Here is a 16,647-nt window from a genome sequence, read left to right on the forward strand (position 1 = left end):
CGCTGACTTACCATTTTTATCTTTGATTTTGCTTTCATCTAAACCGTTCACTCGAGATTCGGGCTTGAACTCGATGTTCCCCAGTTTCAACACGGCTGCCACCACCTCCAGGACAGACTCAGCTTCGTGATCCATAAAACCCACAATCTGCATGGCATTCTGGGAGTGGGGGGAGAAAAGCAGCTGTTTTCTTTCTGTCACTCTTTATATTATTTTTTTAATGAATCATGCAACAGATTTGTTTCTAAACACACAACAACAAAAAAGACAAAGCGCCCCAGAATAAGCCCTCCAAGAGGAAACCTAAGAACAGACCTGACAGCACCAGTTGGGGCTGTAGCTTGTTTAATGGTTTCAAGCTGTGATTCAAGGGTCCCTGGGGCATTCTGCATGCTGGGGCAAAGAGGTGGAGGGGAGCAAAGAGGAATTTGGAAGAAGAGGAGGCTAAGAGCCAAGCCTTGGGTTCCAACCCCCGCTTCATCCGCAGCAGCTCGGTGTGTATATCTCTGTGTCTGTGTGTGTCTGTGTGCACGTGTGCACAATGCGTGTATGCGTTGAGTACGTGTTGTTTTTTTTATACCGGGTTCTGCTGCTAGAAATAAATCCGAACAAAAAGCTTTTATGACTCCTATATAAAAACCTCCTCGTTTATTTTACAAGAGAAAAACTGGTCTGCAAAGGTGAAGTGCCCGACCCAAGGCATTACAGGTAACAGGGAACATTCCTTCAGTCATAAGCTTTTATTAAGTGCCAATGATTTGCCAGGCAAGGCAGTTATAGAACTGGACTTGAACTCAACTCTTAATTCATGTCCAGGAAGCGAGAAGCTTGCTGTATGAGGATGCTTACAGAGTTTTTAACAAATGACGTACTCAGGGAAATACTCTTTTTGAGAATAAATGCCAACAGCTTTTTTGTTTTATTTGTTTGTTTGTGATGAGACTACCCAGCCTAGCAATGGGAGTAATATAATTTTTTTGTCATGGAAAATTTCAAACATACACAACAGTAGAGAGAGCAGGAAAAGAACTCCAAGTTATTTTCACTCAGCCTTGAAGATCAACTGATGCCAGTCTTATTTCTGCTAATCTGACCTACTTCCTGCCTCCCCACCACCACAGCTAAAGTACAGTTACCATATCATGTCATAAAGGAGTAATTTTTGAAGCGCACATAAACATAGGAGATAGGATATTGTTTAAAATAATTTATTTTCAGGAGCGCCTGGGTGGCTCTTTTGGTTGAGCATCCGACTCTTGATTTTAGCTCAGGTCATGAGCGCAGGGTTCGTGGGATCGAGCCCCACGTTGGGTTCCATGGCATTCTCTCACCCTCTCTCTCTGCCCCTCCCCCACTCGCACTCTCTCTCAAAACAGATGAATAAACGTTAAAAAAATAAAAATAAAACAATTTATTTTCTAATGAACGTGAAATGCTACTCATTCTGGCTTACATGTGATTTTTGGAAGTTTTCTCTCAAAAGCAGTATTGATTTAATGCTTTCCTGGGACAGTTCTTACAGTTGGAAATTAACTACTAAGCTATGGCTACAAAAATATTTGGAATTTAAAGACGGCATTAAAAGAGTCAGGATAATATAATGAGAAAGCTCCTTTTGATAAATAGCAACATCGCATGCTCCAGTAAAGCATGGGCCTTTACAATATTGTAGGATTTTAGTAAGAATACAATAAATTGTTGTATAATTCTAAAACCTTAGGGGGCATGAGTTATGGTTTTAAGAAAACTCAGAATTGTTACCAGTTCCAAATGAGCAAAAGAGTGTCACCCATTTTAAAGAGTAATGAAAGGAGGGCGCCTGGGTGGCTCAGTAGGTTAAGCTTCCGACTTCAGCTCAGGTCATGATCTCATGGTTTGTGAGTTTGAGCCTCACGTCGGGCTCTGTGCTGACAGCTCGGAGCCTGCAGCCTGCTTCGAATTCTGTGTCTCCCTCTCTCTCTGCCCCTCCCCTGCTCATACTCTGTCTCTCTCTGTCTCTCAGAAATAAATACATGTTAAAAAAAAAAAAAGAAAAAGAAAAAAGAAAAGGAATGCTGCTTACCTTGATTATGTTCAGTCACAGAATAAGGTGAAGGCAGCACCTTGTTAAACAGTAATGAAAGAACTGTATCTTACTTACCCTAACAGTTCTGAAATTTGCTGCATCATCCACTCCATTAACTTTGGCAGAGTCCAAACTCAGGTAGTTATATCTGCTGAAATCTCGCTCGAGTGTAAGCTTATCTATTGAATCACACATACGTGTTGGTAAGTTACTCAGTAAGTCCAACCGCCTTTAATATCTCATTCCTTAAAACCTCCAGATGAAAGTGACTTTCATATATTAGATACTGAATCAACAGAACAAAAATTGATACCCAAATACCAACAGCATTTTTCTAAAATCTACCTTTACCACTGTTGTACATATTTCAAACTACTTTTTTACATTTATTTGTAGTGAGCCCCCTTCCGTATTTTTATAATACAAAACATCTTCAATATACTATTTCATTGTAACATGATGTCTGCCTAGTGATTCCCGTGCCATTGAACATTAGGGCAGCGATAAAGGCCTTCATATAAAATGTTCTTTGGATTCTTTTGAATTACTTCATTGGGATATATTCTAAAAAATGGTGCGCCTGGCTCTGATCATTTTACGACTTATTTTGGATTGCTAATTAGCCCCCAGGAAGAAGTCCTCACTTTGAAGTGACACCCACAAGCTCTAAGCCGACCAGGGCCTGACAATTCTGCCAGCTTTGTCCTTTTTAATCACTTTTGCTAATACATGTAAATAGTGAACACTTCAGTGCTGTTTTAGCTTACACTTGTTGATTATTAGTGAGAATGATTCTTCCCCAAATGTCATTTACTTTCCATACTTACAATTTGAACTATTTGCTCAAAACTTTTATCACTTAGCTATTCATTATTGGATACTATTCTGATGGACTTATATTAGTTCTCTAAAATAGCCAGAGGTCAGATTTTTAACTCTTTTATCAATTACAAATGTTTTCCCACTATTTTTAAGTTTTCACTGAGCAATTTTTTTTTTTTTTAAAATAATTGTTCTCCTCTCCTGGCTCCTGCTAATTTCTTCTTCCTCAGTGAAACAATTATATTCTTCCATTTTATTGTTTAAATTTATGATTGGGGTGCCTGTGTGGCTCAGTCAGTGAACCATCCAACTTCTGCTCAGGTCATGATCTTGTGATTTAGGAGTTCGAGCCTGGCATCAGGCTCTGTGCTAACAGCTCGGAGCCTGGAGCCTGCTTCAGATTCTGTGTCTCACCCTCTCTCTGCCCCTCCCCTGTTTGCGCTGTCTCTCTCTCTCTCCAAAATAAATAAAACATCAAAACAAAATTATGATCCACCTCCTCCAATATTCAGTTAGCTCTTTGAGTAAACCATCTGAGACCTATGCACAGCATCTGGTGAGACATAGGGACATACAGCAAGCAAATTCTGGGGTAGGATGACAGAAGCAAACATACCACGTTCTTCACTTCAACCACAGTCATAGAAAATTTTGAAGAAAATTAAAAAGAATGCTTTGGAAAATGCTTTGACACTAAAAATTAAATTAAAACACAGAAAAAGGGACTTACTGAGGAGCTCTTCAGAGGCACCAGAGAGCAGCTGATAGAACACGTGGAAGTTTCTTTCACCTCTCGGTTGCTTAACAACTCGAGACTTCTCTAAAAGATCTAAAGAGAAAAGAGTCAAATCATACTATATTATTAATTTGCTTTCAAATCTAGCATGGTTCTTCTTCCCCAACCCCCCCACTTTCTTTTTCATCTTCTGTGTTTAATGAAATAATAACAGAAACTACATTTTCAGTTCTTTCAGGAAGAAGCCTCACTATAACTAAAATTACCAAATTAAACAAACCAGGTTCTTTTCAAACAATAGTAAATATGCAAAATAAGTTCAACAATACATTCAACAAGCTGATTAAAGACAAAACATTTTCCATATTAATATTCTTTTGGTGTTATATGTGATACTTTCTTTGATTCCAGATACTTTTATCAAGTGATGAGATGTCTTACCAAGTTTTCAAACTTTCATGCAAAAATGAAGGAAGGAAGGAAGGAAGGAAGGAAAGAAGGAGGGAGGAAGGAGGGAGAGACGGAAAAAAAGCCAACCAACCACAAAAAAGATATTGTGGCAGTACACAAGAGGTGGCAAAGTAAGTACAATGGCAGAAGGGATTCCTGTCTGAAGTCTTGCGTACCACCGACCAGTGATATAACAGGGGCTCTGGATTCTGTAGGCACAAGCCAAATTGAGTTACAAAATTCTGAATCAGTGATCCCATTATTAATTTAGAGAACACACACATTTGATTTCCAGTCAGGCTGAAATCTAAACATTATCAACAAATGAGTGAGAGAGAAAAAACGCGCAAGTTCTCTGGGCATGGTCATTGAACTTCTCAATTTGTATCTCTGGAATCCATATGAGCACGGAAAAAGGAGCCTAGGTAGAATGAAAGATTGTGGATCTGGTAAATGAGAAGTCCTAGGGTGTTTCCCAGACACAGGGTCATTTATAAGAATGAAGAGATGGGTTACAAGGACACATAAAATTAAATTGACTAAAACAAGAACAAAAATATGTAAATTCAAAATTATAGTAACGGGATGCTCCCGAGTTTTCATTTTCATCTCCAGCGCCCATTTGACTTGGATGACTGCCAACACCCTCCCTCAAATCATACATGGAGGATAATGAAGACTTTATATTAAGCAAAACGAAAGAAAATTGAAAATTGAAAAGCATCAGTGAGACAAAATTTAGAAAAGAAGGGGTTGTGTACTACTCATCATCTCTAAGGACTGACTGTTTCAGTTAAGAAGTAAATACTGACGCACAAAGCAGAAGACAGAACAAGCAGATAAGATAAAAATGCAGTTTGCTTGTACCGATCATGTGACCAAGCTCCTATGGGGTTCTAAGAATACAGGCACAGTTTCAGAAGAAAGAATCTACAGAGCATGAGCAGATTCTTCATGGAGAAGCTAATCCTCATAGGAAACTCCTCGAGCCTCGAAGAAAGTAACTCAACTGCATGGAAAATATAAACAAATGCTACGGTTCACTTCATCTGTTCACACACATTTCCTTCAAATCAGCTCACTTACTGCTCACCCACTACGCGCCAGGACTGGGAATGCACCCAGCACCGACTGCAAATATGAAGACGTTCGAGAGCCACACCTGCTCCCGATTTCTCCCAGCACCCAAGCCAACAGCAGCAACTCTTTCCAAGGTGGGATGGCAAGGCCCTTAAGAAAGAGCAGGAGGTGGGGGTGGGGAAGGCAGAATGACCATGTGGGTCAAAGCCCACAACCCCCAGGCTCTTCCCATAGCGTTAAGAATACTGCCATATACCTTGAGAGTACTGGCAGCCTGCTTCCCTCTCATTTCATAGGCGCACCTTACTAAGGATGACAGCTGTTTGATGTCATTTATCTGGTCACATTCTAACAAGCAAATTGTGGTACTTCAAGACATGAAATAATACCCTCAAAGCAAGACAGGGCCACACTGTACAATGGCAATGCATTGCCAGCCTAATGCTTGGCGCTCTTTGCACAAATGCTGACAGGAAATGAAGAGTATAAAACGGCGACAGCTAGAAGATTTAGCAGAGAATAGCCACCAAGTTCAAGAACAATGTGCACAGCGTGGAAAGGAATGTTGGTCTATGTACTTCTTGAACCACACGTGCTGATACGATCAGTGATTACTATCATTTTCAAATATGAAACATACTACAATGTGTGTTTAAAAGGAAAGGTACAAAGGGGAATAGGAAGGGAACTTTCACTGACCTGCTCTGCATTCGTGCTTCTCATTCGTAATCCTATTCAACCCCAAACACCTCCCCTGAGTTGGCTTTATAATCCTTATTTTATATAGAAGAAAATGAGGCTCACATCACACTGTTACTAAGTGACACAGCCAGAATTGAAAGCTTCAGGTGACTAAGATATCACATTTCTGCTGTTTGTAATTTTCCAGCAAAAAGAATGCAAAATCCATAAACACTAGGAAAGGCCATACTTTACATAAAATACATGACTTCACCTAAACAACTCAGTCACAAAATAAAAAACCTTTTATTACAAAGCAGTTGAAGGTTTTATCACCTAAAATGCTTAGTGTATTACTCCAGAGCTTCCTATTTCTTTATGACTTTTCTCCTAAGTTACAAGCTTCTCGGTAGAAAAGTAATCAGGGAAAAGGTTTGCCCCAAATAATTTGCTGATGCGTAAAACCATTCCCTATTCTACTTTTTTTTTTTTAATTTTTTTTAATGTTTATTTATTTTTGAGACAGAAGAGAGACAAGAGCATGAATGGGGGAGGGGCAGAGAGAGAGGGAGACACAGAATCCGAAACAGGCTCCAGGCTCTGAGCTGTCAGCACAGAGCCCGACGCGGGGCTTGAACTCACGGACCGCGAGATCATGACCTGAGCCGAAGTCGGATGCTTAACCGACTGAGCCACCCAGGCACCCCCCTATTCTACCTTTTTAAAGGCGCATGCACCAACATAATCTAAGAGTATGAAGCCATATCAAATAATCACTCAAAGCACAGAACATAAATTAAATTTGCTATAAAGACTTGCTACCTGACCAAATTAATTTACTGAATGTTCCCCTGAATTAAGCCAAAGCAAACACCGGCTAAGCCTTCCTTTTGGCCTCACATGCTCCTGCCACCACTAATTGAGCCTCTGCTCAGAAGATTTAGTAAAGAACAGTACAGGATATGCCAATATCTAGTGGAGATATCTAGTGGAGAAGACAGTAGGAGTCTCCATGTATTCCAATGCAGATGCATTTCTTTCTCCAAATACAAACTTAAGTTCCCATTAAATCTGATACAAACTTACACTTTAAGGGAATAAATAAATCTATCAAGCCATTCTAAAGGAGAAAACCAACAGACAGGGACACAGGCTCTGGAAGCAGAACTTCCCCACCTACCCCAGCATGGTATTGCCACCTGACTATTACCAGAATGAGCCTGTCATTCAGGGGCTTTCCGAGTCCTGACTAATTACCAGCTAGTCTACGGCAGGGACATGTGCCTGTGCACAGCACAGGCCAGCCTCCCCTCAGTACAAGACATGAAAGAAGTAAAATGTCCGTGTTTTTTGCACCTGCTGGAGAAGGAAGTCTTTTAATTGGCAAAGGAATAGCAGGATAAGTAGTGGTTTGGAAGAAAAGAACATCACATTACTTTAGAACATAACAGATGAAGGATGAGATGGCAAGATTAAATGTATTTTATGTATAGTCTACCTTCCTGAAAAAAAAGAAATGGTCCAAGTCCAAGGCTTAAGGAATCATCAGCTTTTTTGCTAGGAAGGCTAGAATGACAATGAAAGTCCATGATGCACAACACCGACCCACCCCCAGAGATCCTGTGCTCCTCTCCAATTGCTCAGAGATAAATATTATGGATCCAGTGTCTGAGTGGCATTCAGGTTTTTCGAATCCATTTATGCCCCTTCACTGATGCATTTAGCAATACCGATGGGCCTGCGCTCTAAGTAACCAGTGAGTTACAGAGCATGACTGACGGTAGTTTCAGCGGAAAACTCTATGAGCTTAAGTGTGCTCATGGATTAGGGTGTACATTCTAAAGTCAACCTTGTACTTTTCCTGGAAATAGACAACAAAGCCTTCAAGGATGACAATCAGGAAGTTTCACTAGTAACAAATTTTAAAGTCAAAAAGACGGGACAAAGGTCTTCTTACAAATTGCACCGTGAATGCGTGTTACAGGGAGAGCAAATGAGAACGCTCACCATGGGGCTCTCTCTAGCCTGGGGATCACAGGAATCTCCATCCACCCGCAGGCCACAGGTCTTGACACACATGAACCACGTGGCACACCACAGCATGACAATTTTACCCTGACCCCCACGTCCACTGCAGCATTGTAATTTTTAAGAAATCAGCTTAAAGTTTTCTCAAAAATCAGTGTCCTGGAATTATTAAGTCAACACTATAGGTAGCTGGACCCAGTGTATGAGAAGCTATGCAAGGGTTTCTGTGTCTGCATGTGCAAACTGGGCTTTAAAACACCAGGCAAACTTGGCTTATTATCTCTCTAATCAACTACTGTTTTTTATTATAGCATCTGTTTACATACATATAGCACATGTGTATTTTCACAACTGATTTTTTCTAATATAAATTTAATGTTTATCTATTGATTAAAAATTTACTCACATAGGTATATACCCGAATCTAAAACTCCATACCCAACTCTGAAATAAAATTAATGAGATACAGCCCATGATATCTTATTATTAGATATACTATCCTAATTAATTTAGATATATTTGAACAAACACCTGGCTTCTTCTATATTTGTATATAATCTTGTTTCATGGCAAACATACAGTCTTTCTTCAGAGTAAACATATTTTTTTAAATTTTTTTAAGGTTTCATTTATTTACTTTGAGAGAGAATAGGGGAGGGGCAGAGAAAGAGAGAAAGAGAGAGAATCCCAGGTAGGCTCTACACTGTCAGCACAGAGCCCAACGCAGGGCTCAATCTCATGAACCGTGAGAGAATGACCTGAGCTGAAATCAAGAGTCGGGCGCTCAACCGACTGAGCCACCGAAATGCTCCGGTAAAAATATTTTTGTAAAAGAAAAACCGCCACAGTAAAACCGAGAAAAAGAAAAGCATGGATTTTTATACAAAGCCATCCATTACAGGGTAAAAGAATTGCTCTTGGAAATTTGTCTTATTGCTACGGATACTTCACAACCAATGATTGATTATTTCTGTCTTCTTTGGAAGCTCTGAATATTGAAGCACTAAAAAATGCCCAGCCTTGTATTATAAACCAGACAAGGTGTGTCTTAGTTTCTGGCGAATTTCGATCCTAAAGAAGACAGGTTAAAAAGACACTGTTTATTGATGAATATTCACTCGCTGTTGAGAACAGACTCATGCACAGGTAATCTCCACCTCCGCATCAATATTTACATATTCTCAGAAAACAAGGCAGAGCAGAGTTTCCTTTAGGAAGTATTCCAACAGGCAGCTTTGCTCCTAGTCAGCACCTTGTCATCAATAATAGCAAAGGTATGATCCAAAAGGAAAAAGAAAGTTATAAATCCCAAACCATCTAAAAGAGTAAAACTATATTCCATTTCCTACAAATGGCATGGATGTGGATATATATAAACACGTAGACAGCACATAAAAGTGTAAGCCAATTGTATCATAAATTCAAAAAAATATAAAGAACAGGAGTTCAGAGACTGGCTCCGTCCCCCCTCTCCCCTGTGAGTGGGGTCCTTGTTCCTTCCTGCTCTAAGGATGCCTTGTGGAAGGATCTCCTTAGACTAACTCCCTAGCCTCTCTCAGCCTCTTCCTCACTCTTCACCCAGGCAGGAGGAGGGACTTCTCTGAGCAGTAAGGTGTGGAGAGGGATGTGAGCATGCACACACACTTCAGCCTTCTGGTTCCCCCCACTGTGTTCCCATTCAGCTTACTCTGGTAAGTAAGTAAGCTCTACTTACCAGCGCTCAAAGATAAATGGGGCAATGCACACAAGGAGAGGCCAGGGGTTGCTTAACGCTGTGATGCCTAAGTCTTGCCAGGCTGCCAGAGGACTACTAGCACACCTGCTTGGGTGAGAAACCAAAAGCCACTTTCTTCAACCTTGCCTCTAACAGTAAGAAAGCTGCATCCTCTCCAAAGTGATTCCTGTGCCTATTTCTCAGGATTCCAAACTGGGTGGGGGAAAGTAGATTGTCTATTAGACCACTACATCAGTTAGTTTTTGCTACATAACAAATTTTCCCCAAACTTAGCAGCTTGAACTAATAATACCATTTATCAGTTCATGAGTCTGAGCATCACCTTCACAGTTCTGGTCTGAGCCAGCTTGGCTGATCCCTCCTGGGCTTGTTCATAGGCTGGTGGTCTGCAGGCAGCTGGTTGATCTAAGGTGCCCTCACTCATATGTCTGGTGGTACATTCCACGTGGTCTCTCACCATCCAGCAAACTAGCCCAGGTTCACCCACATGGTGGTAATGAGAGGGTTCCCAAGAGGAGCAGGGGAGGACACACTCCAGTAAGGAACCAACTTTCAAGTCTCTGGTTGTGCCACGTCTACTATTGTTCCATTGACCAAAACAACACTCATGGCCAAACCCTGAGTCACCGAGACAGGGGACTGCTCAAGGGTGTAGACACAAGGTGAGAAATTATTGTAACCATTCCTGAAAAAAATCTATCAGATTGGAGCTTATTAAAACAAAACGGTGACAAATCATTTGACATTCTTCCAATTGAGAAGTGGGACCTACGTGCCTCACCTCTGACTCTGGGCAAGCTTGTGCCTACTTTGACCTAATAAAGTACAGTGGAAGTAACACTGTATGATCTCTCAGACTACTGCAGGATGTTTCCTCTTGGGACACTCTCTCTCAGAACCTAGCCACCTGTGAGAGCCCACACCACACAAGGCCACATGTAGGTGGCTCCAGTCAACAGTCCCAGTTCAGCACATGCTTTGAATCATCCTAGCCGAGGAGCCTGACATGTGACATACGATCAAGCTGCTAGAAGACTCCAACATCCACTCCACATCCACTCATGCAAGTCACACGCAACCAGTTGTCTTCCCAGCTGAAGTCCCACGTATCAGGGAGACAGGCCAACCCTACTGTGCCCTACCTGAATTCTCGATCCCCAGAGTCCAACGGCCTATGACAGGGCCATTGTTTCACACCCTACTAAGTTTGGGGTGGATTAATAAGTGGGCAACAAACTAATTTCAGTATTTGCCTTCCTTCATAATTCACAGGATAGTATTTCTCTCAAGCCAAAAAGAGAAGGCAGTGACAGATGAAGTTTGAATACCAATAATTTTTTTGCCTTTCTGGGATTTAGAAAAAGCCTTTAAAAATGAATAGCATAGAATATTCAGATATATAAAATAAGTCAGCCATAGGGATGTACTGCACAGCATATCAATTATAGCTAATTATCCTGTACCGCATATTTGCAAGTTGCTAGGAGAGCAGACCTTAAGAGTTCTCATCACCAGGAAAGAAAAGTATCTGTAACGATGTACGGTGGCCAGATGCTAACTAGACTTATTGTGGTGATCATTTAGCAATACTTATTTGAAATCACTATGTTGTACACTGAAACTCACATAATGCTGTACGTCAATTATATCTCAATAAAAAATTGTCTTAAATATTCCAGATAAAATTACCCAATAAAGCAGGAGCTTTATTTCTTGATAAATCTGTCTATGTCACAGCGATATCACCTGTTATTTCCTGTGTGCTTGCGTTTATTAATTAATTCAAGAAATATATGTTAGGTGTCAGACGCTATTTTGGTTGGTGTCATTCAGCAATGAACCACACAAACTAAGTCTCTGTCCGTATAGGACATATATTTGGCTAGGGGCTAAAGACAACAAGAAAGTAAGTATGTAATAACGAGAAAAAGTAAACATTTACTGAATGTTTACTAGGTGCCAGGCATTGTTAAAAGAGTTCAGATGTTAAAAAATTTACACCTTTTCACAACACTATGAGATCGGTACTCTTACTACCTCATTTCAAAGATGAAAAACTGGGAGACACAGAGAAATAAGTAACTTACTGTCTCGTTGTTTAGACATGAGAAACCACATGATAAGAGTTGCTCAAGTAGCCTCATAGATATGCCCCAAATAATGAAGTAGGGAAAGGTAGGACCTGCCTATATTTAACCAATTCCATCTTCAGTTCTGGATTTACTGAGCACCTGCTGTGTGTCAGATATTACACGAGCTCTTCATACACTCCTGTGAACAGGAAAGCCATACCTCCTGTCCTTAAACTATTAAGGACAAGTATATATGCACACCTGAAACATAAGGCTTTTTTAGAGCATATCTATCGGTGCTATTCTTCTTTTAGGAGATAAAATCCCTCCAGACTTTTCTCACATTTTCTTCACAGTGAAAACTGCCATCAAGTGCCACAGCTATAAGAAAGTACCTAGACTATTAATTAAAGCAACAGGTTGCCAGAAGTTTCTAGTTCATAACACTAGGTCCAAAATCTTCAAACACAAATGTATAAATCGTATGACACCTACAAGCATTAACAAAGTAGCAGAAATACTACCTCATAAAATAAGATGTGCTAACTCTGCTTCCACATTTTATCTTCCCTACTGAAGCATAGGTGCCATTTTCTATTTCCATTATGCCCCTTGCCTAACAATAGTAACCTTAGAGATACAGTTGTCAGGCGAGTTCAAGACTTAGGTTTTCAAGCATCCCTCTTCTAGAAAGAGAGAGTAAGTCATGGGGCTTTCTCTTCCACTCACAGGGAGCCCAACTAGCTTGGCTGATCACGTGTCTTCCTCCAGGTATTAAGTACAACCAACGATGATCTACACCGTTACTACACGGCTGCTGGAAGGTGAGGCAAAATAGACTTCCCACAAAATGGCAAATCTTTTCCTCTTTTCTGGACTACAAGAAGCTAACTTTTGGCAGTTTAGAGAGAACAAGAATGAGTTTGCCCATTGCTTTACACCCCTGAAGCCAGGAGACAGCAACTCCCACTGACCACCTATGAGTCAGTGCTCTATGTACATAGGGTGAAATTTCCTGCTCTTAACACGCATGTAGTCCTTTCCTTTCTGAAGCAAAGGGTACTCTAAAATACAGGGTGTTCCCACTACCACAAATTTCCATCTAATTTCATTGTGGGAACAAATGGTAACGAACACCATAAAAAATCCATTCATGAGGATATATTAATCTTAACTGGAGATGAAATGAGTGTTTAATATTTATTCTCCATGGATACTGCAAGAATCAGGGGCAGGAAGACATTTCTGTTTGGAACATACTCTTCAAAATGTAAAACCTAAGTTACTTTCTAATACTTACAACACAATAATCCTTAAATATTTTCCTAGAGTCCTCAAAAGCAATTTTGATTCAGTCATTCCACAATGTTTAGATTATTACCCTCATTTTAAAAATAGGGTATTGTTAAATTAATAACTAGAGTTCATCTGTCTTGTAAAAAGTGCTAAAGATATATAAATATCTTTCAGAATAAAAATTAAGCATTCCTTGAAATGGTGGTCTTCAAACCGGGTCAAATCCTTTTTCCTTCACAGCTATCATGAGCCACCAGACGTTGTGCGGAAAGCTTACAAGGGTGGTCATCAGTGCTTCTGGTTACATCATATATGGTTTGCATGAATACTTTTTGTTTCCATATTTGACATAAAGCCATTTAACCTAAGCAGCCAGTTTCATTTCACATTAAAGATTCTCTTCAAACGTTTCTCTGACAAGTATATATTTTTAAAAATATGGCTTAATCCCAATGTATGGCACACAAAGGGGAAACTAAAATAGAAAATCAAACTATGTAAAAACTACAGAACAGTGGGAACGGGAAGAACCATAGAATTCCTCCACTTCAATCCCACTGTTTCAAAGAGAGGAAGCTCTAGAGGAGGCTGGGTGGCTCAGTCAGTAAGCGTCCGACTTCAGCTCAGGTCATGATCTCACCGTTCGTGAGTTCGAGCCCCACATCGGGCTCTGTGCTGACAGCTCAGAGCCTGGAGCCTGCTTCGGATTCTGTGTCTCCTCCCTCTCTCTGCCCCTTCACAGCTTGTGCTCTGTCTCTCAAAAATAAACATTTAAAAAACATATCCCTCTGCCACATTCAAAAAAAAAAAAAACAAACCACACACACACACACACACACACACACACACACACAAAGATAAGGAAACCCTACCCCAAGGTTTCTCTCTGAAATGTGATTTAAAAACTTAAAAACAAAAAATCAGCTACACATTTTCCTCAAATCACTTAAAATGTTAATTTTCAAATGGCATTCCTCTGGTTCGAGTTCACCAGCAAAGATCTCAGGGGCCCCCAGAGGCGTTCTGGGGTTCTGGCTACTCATCTTCTTTACCAGATCAGATCTTGTTTCCTCTATTTCCTATTTGGGGCTCGGCATACAATCTCATTTGAAGGAAGAATGCCACTGCTATAACAAATCTAAAGGGCATTGTTTTGGACACCTGAGTCAATTTATTACCTTTTTTTCTAGTGCAAACTTAGATTTTTTCAATCCCAATAGGTGGTGAGGAGGCCAGCGGTGATGGGAGGTTCAGTGGTGCGGCCTCAAAAACATAGAAGGATTCAAGAGGATAACCAGGCTGTGGTTCCGGGAGGAAGTGCACAAACCCTAAGTTGTCATTTCCTATTTTCCAAATGAAGCAACTACTAAATCAATACGAGCAGAAATATGAGGGCAGTGCTGTACGTACTGCAGGTTCAAAGTCACTGGAGAAGGGGCCATATTTACAACAATCACGCCCACTTTAGAAAACTCTGGACCTGGGGCTGTTCATTTTTTCACCTTTGACAAGGACATTTCACTTCCATAATCACTAATCATGACTAAGGGAGGCTAATAAATCTGTAGTTTTTCCTACCAGGTTTATTACATGTTAATTATCTAATTACACCAAGACAAACAAAATTTCCCACAATAAAATCTGAAGTACAGGTCCACTCATTTTATTGAAGAAATGTTACCCAAAAAGTTACTAAAAAGTTATTAAATTAAAAAAACTGTATTTTATTTTTTTTAACTGTTTATTTATTTATTTTGAGAGCAGAGAAAGAGAATGCTAGTGGGAGAGGGGCGGGGGGTGGGGGTGGGGGAGAGAATCCCAAGCAGGCTCCAGGCACACAGCACAGAGCCTGACAAGGGGCTTGAACTCACTAACTGTGAGATCTTGACCTGAGCTGAAATCAAGAATCAGATGCTTAGCTGACTGAGCCACCCAGGTGCCGCATATTTATATTCTATTTTTAATCATGAAATAATTTTGTTAAAGAAATGAACCATCGCAGGATCCTTTTTGTTAAATAATTAACTTAAAGACCTAAAGAATCTAAAATACGGCTGGACTAATTCTTATTTCTTTAGCAAACTTTTAAAGATTTTCAAAGACAAAGACTTTAAGTGGTCTTTAAAAAAGATTTAGACATGCTAAAACAATCTGAAATCACAGTCTAACATAACACATAGTCTGAAACACATTGTCTAAGAAAAAGAAATCGTATTCTTATATCTATCTCTTAAAGACTCAAGTATCTAAAATATTCTAATATATGTTTTGCTATTCTGAACTTCTTTGAAAGGATTCAAGTAAAATACTCACAGTTACTTATCACTCCTCCCAGTGGATCGCCTTTAAAATCAAATTCAATGTCCATATATTTGCCCTGCCAAAGAAAGACTTTGTGAGTTTCAAGTTGACCTCAAAATATTCAGTCAGCACATCTTCTCAGAAAATAGCATACTAAGCCCTTTATACATTTGTTTAAATGTAATTAACAGACAATTTCTGTAACCATGAGGCTAACAATATGCCTCCATAAATAATTCATACTAAATACCCCATTAGCTCAAAGCTAACATATCATGTTGCTAATTTAAGAATAGATCTTCTTAGGCAACATGTGACTTTTCCATTTCAGATACGTGTTTCAAATCTCTGAAGTGTGTGTGTATATTCAATTCAAGAATAAAAACTGGGGAAAGGCAGTACTCCTTGTATATGCACTAGTCGGGAATATAAATTATTTCACTTTTATAAGCAAAATGGTTTTAAGCTATGGCTAAGAAACTCCCAAGCATACTGGATAGTGGATAAAATGGAACACATAAAATACTGTTTTTATATCTACTCAAATGAAATGCATGATTATATGGTGTGGCCAATCCAGAATCAAAGACTGATCATTATTACTCTCTTTGGTTTTTGATCTAGATTATACAGCAATATATATATCCCAGGTTCCTATTACATTTTATAGATGGTATTTTAAACACACAGAAACACACATGGAGTTTCATACTATGATTTTTAAAGAACTGGTCTATAACTATCTAGTTAAAGAGTAACAAGTATAACAGAGTAACCCGGACAGCTGTTTTTTGTTTGGAAAAGGGATTGTTGATCTAATAAGTGGTCCTTTTGTTTCATGTTCTACTTTAGTAATAGTCACATAGATGGCTTGTAAATAATTCTCCCAAAGAATTACCACTTTAACTCCTTCTGTTTTCAAAATCATAGTAAGGGGGAAGAAACATGATCACATGGCACTCAGTCAACAATGCAATCTGTGACTTTTTATTAGCTTATATATGCTCCCTCGCCCTTTTCTTTCTTCATTGTCAAGGGTCACCTGTCCTAAGTCTTCTCTTATTCATTAAGCAAATGCCTATTAAGCATTTCCTAGATACTAACATAGACACAAGGAAAAAAGTGAGCACAGTTCCCACCCTCAAGGAACTTACAGCCTGAGGGGAATTGAGGTAGGTAATGAGGAGATTTCTGTGTCTGGAGATAGATCCTACGGTGGGTCAGGGACACAAAGAAAGGGGGATGAATGGTGAAGTCGACCCTAGCTTAAATGCTAAGTATCAGGGTTAAGTAAGGCAGCAAGGAGGCGAGAGAGCAGGAAGGAGCAGGCATAAGAATCAGTATCCATGGACACCTGGGTGGCTCAGTTGGTTAAGCATCT

The 16,647-nt window shown here is 39.8% G+C and overlaps 1 protein-coding gene across 4 annotated transcripts in view; it reads right to left on the bottom strand.

The window, feature by feature from the left end:
* Positions 1-16,647, bottom strand: part of MYO1B (myosin IB) — a 187,584-nt gene that overhangs the window by 59,410 nt on the left and 111,527 nt on the right. For all 4 annotated transcript variants that reach the window (XM_019462617.2, XM_053906819.1, XM_053906817.1 and 1 more), the window contains exons 7-10: positions 15,279-15,342; positions 3,618-3,716; positions 2,141-2,244; positions 12-159 (exon numbers count right to left, since the gene is read on the bottom strand). In XM_019462617.2, the coding sequence (XP_019318162.1) occupies positions 12-159; positions 2,141-2,244; positions 3,618-3,716; positions 15,279-15,342 (415 nt within the window). The remainder of the gene's footprint in view (positions 1-11; positions 160-2,140; positions 2,245-3,617; positions 3,717-15,278; positions 15,343-16,647) is intronic.

Source organism: Panthera pardus, unplaced genomic scaffold, assembly GCF_024362965.1.
Source record: "Panthera pardus isolate Hobbes unplaced genomic scaffold, ASM2436296v1 HiC_scaffold_10, whole genome shotgun sequence".
Taxonomy (NCBI): Eukaryota; Metazoa; Chordata; class Mammalia; order Carnivora; family Felidae; genus Panthera; species Panthera pardus.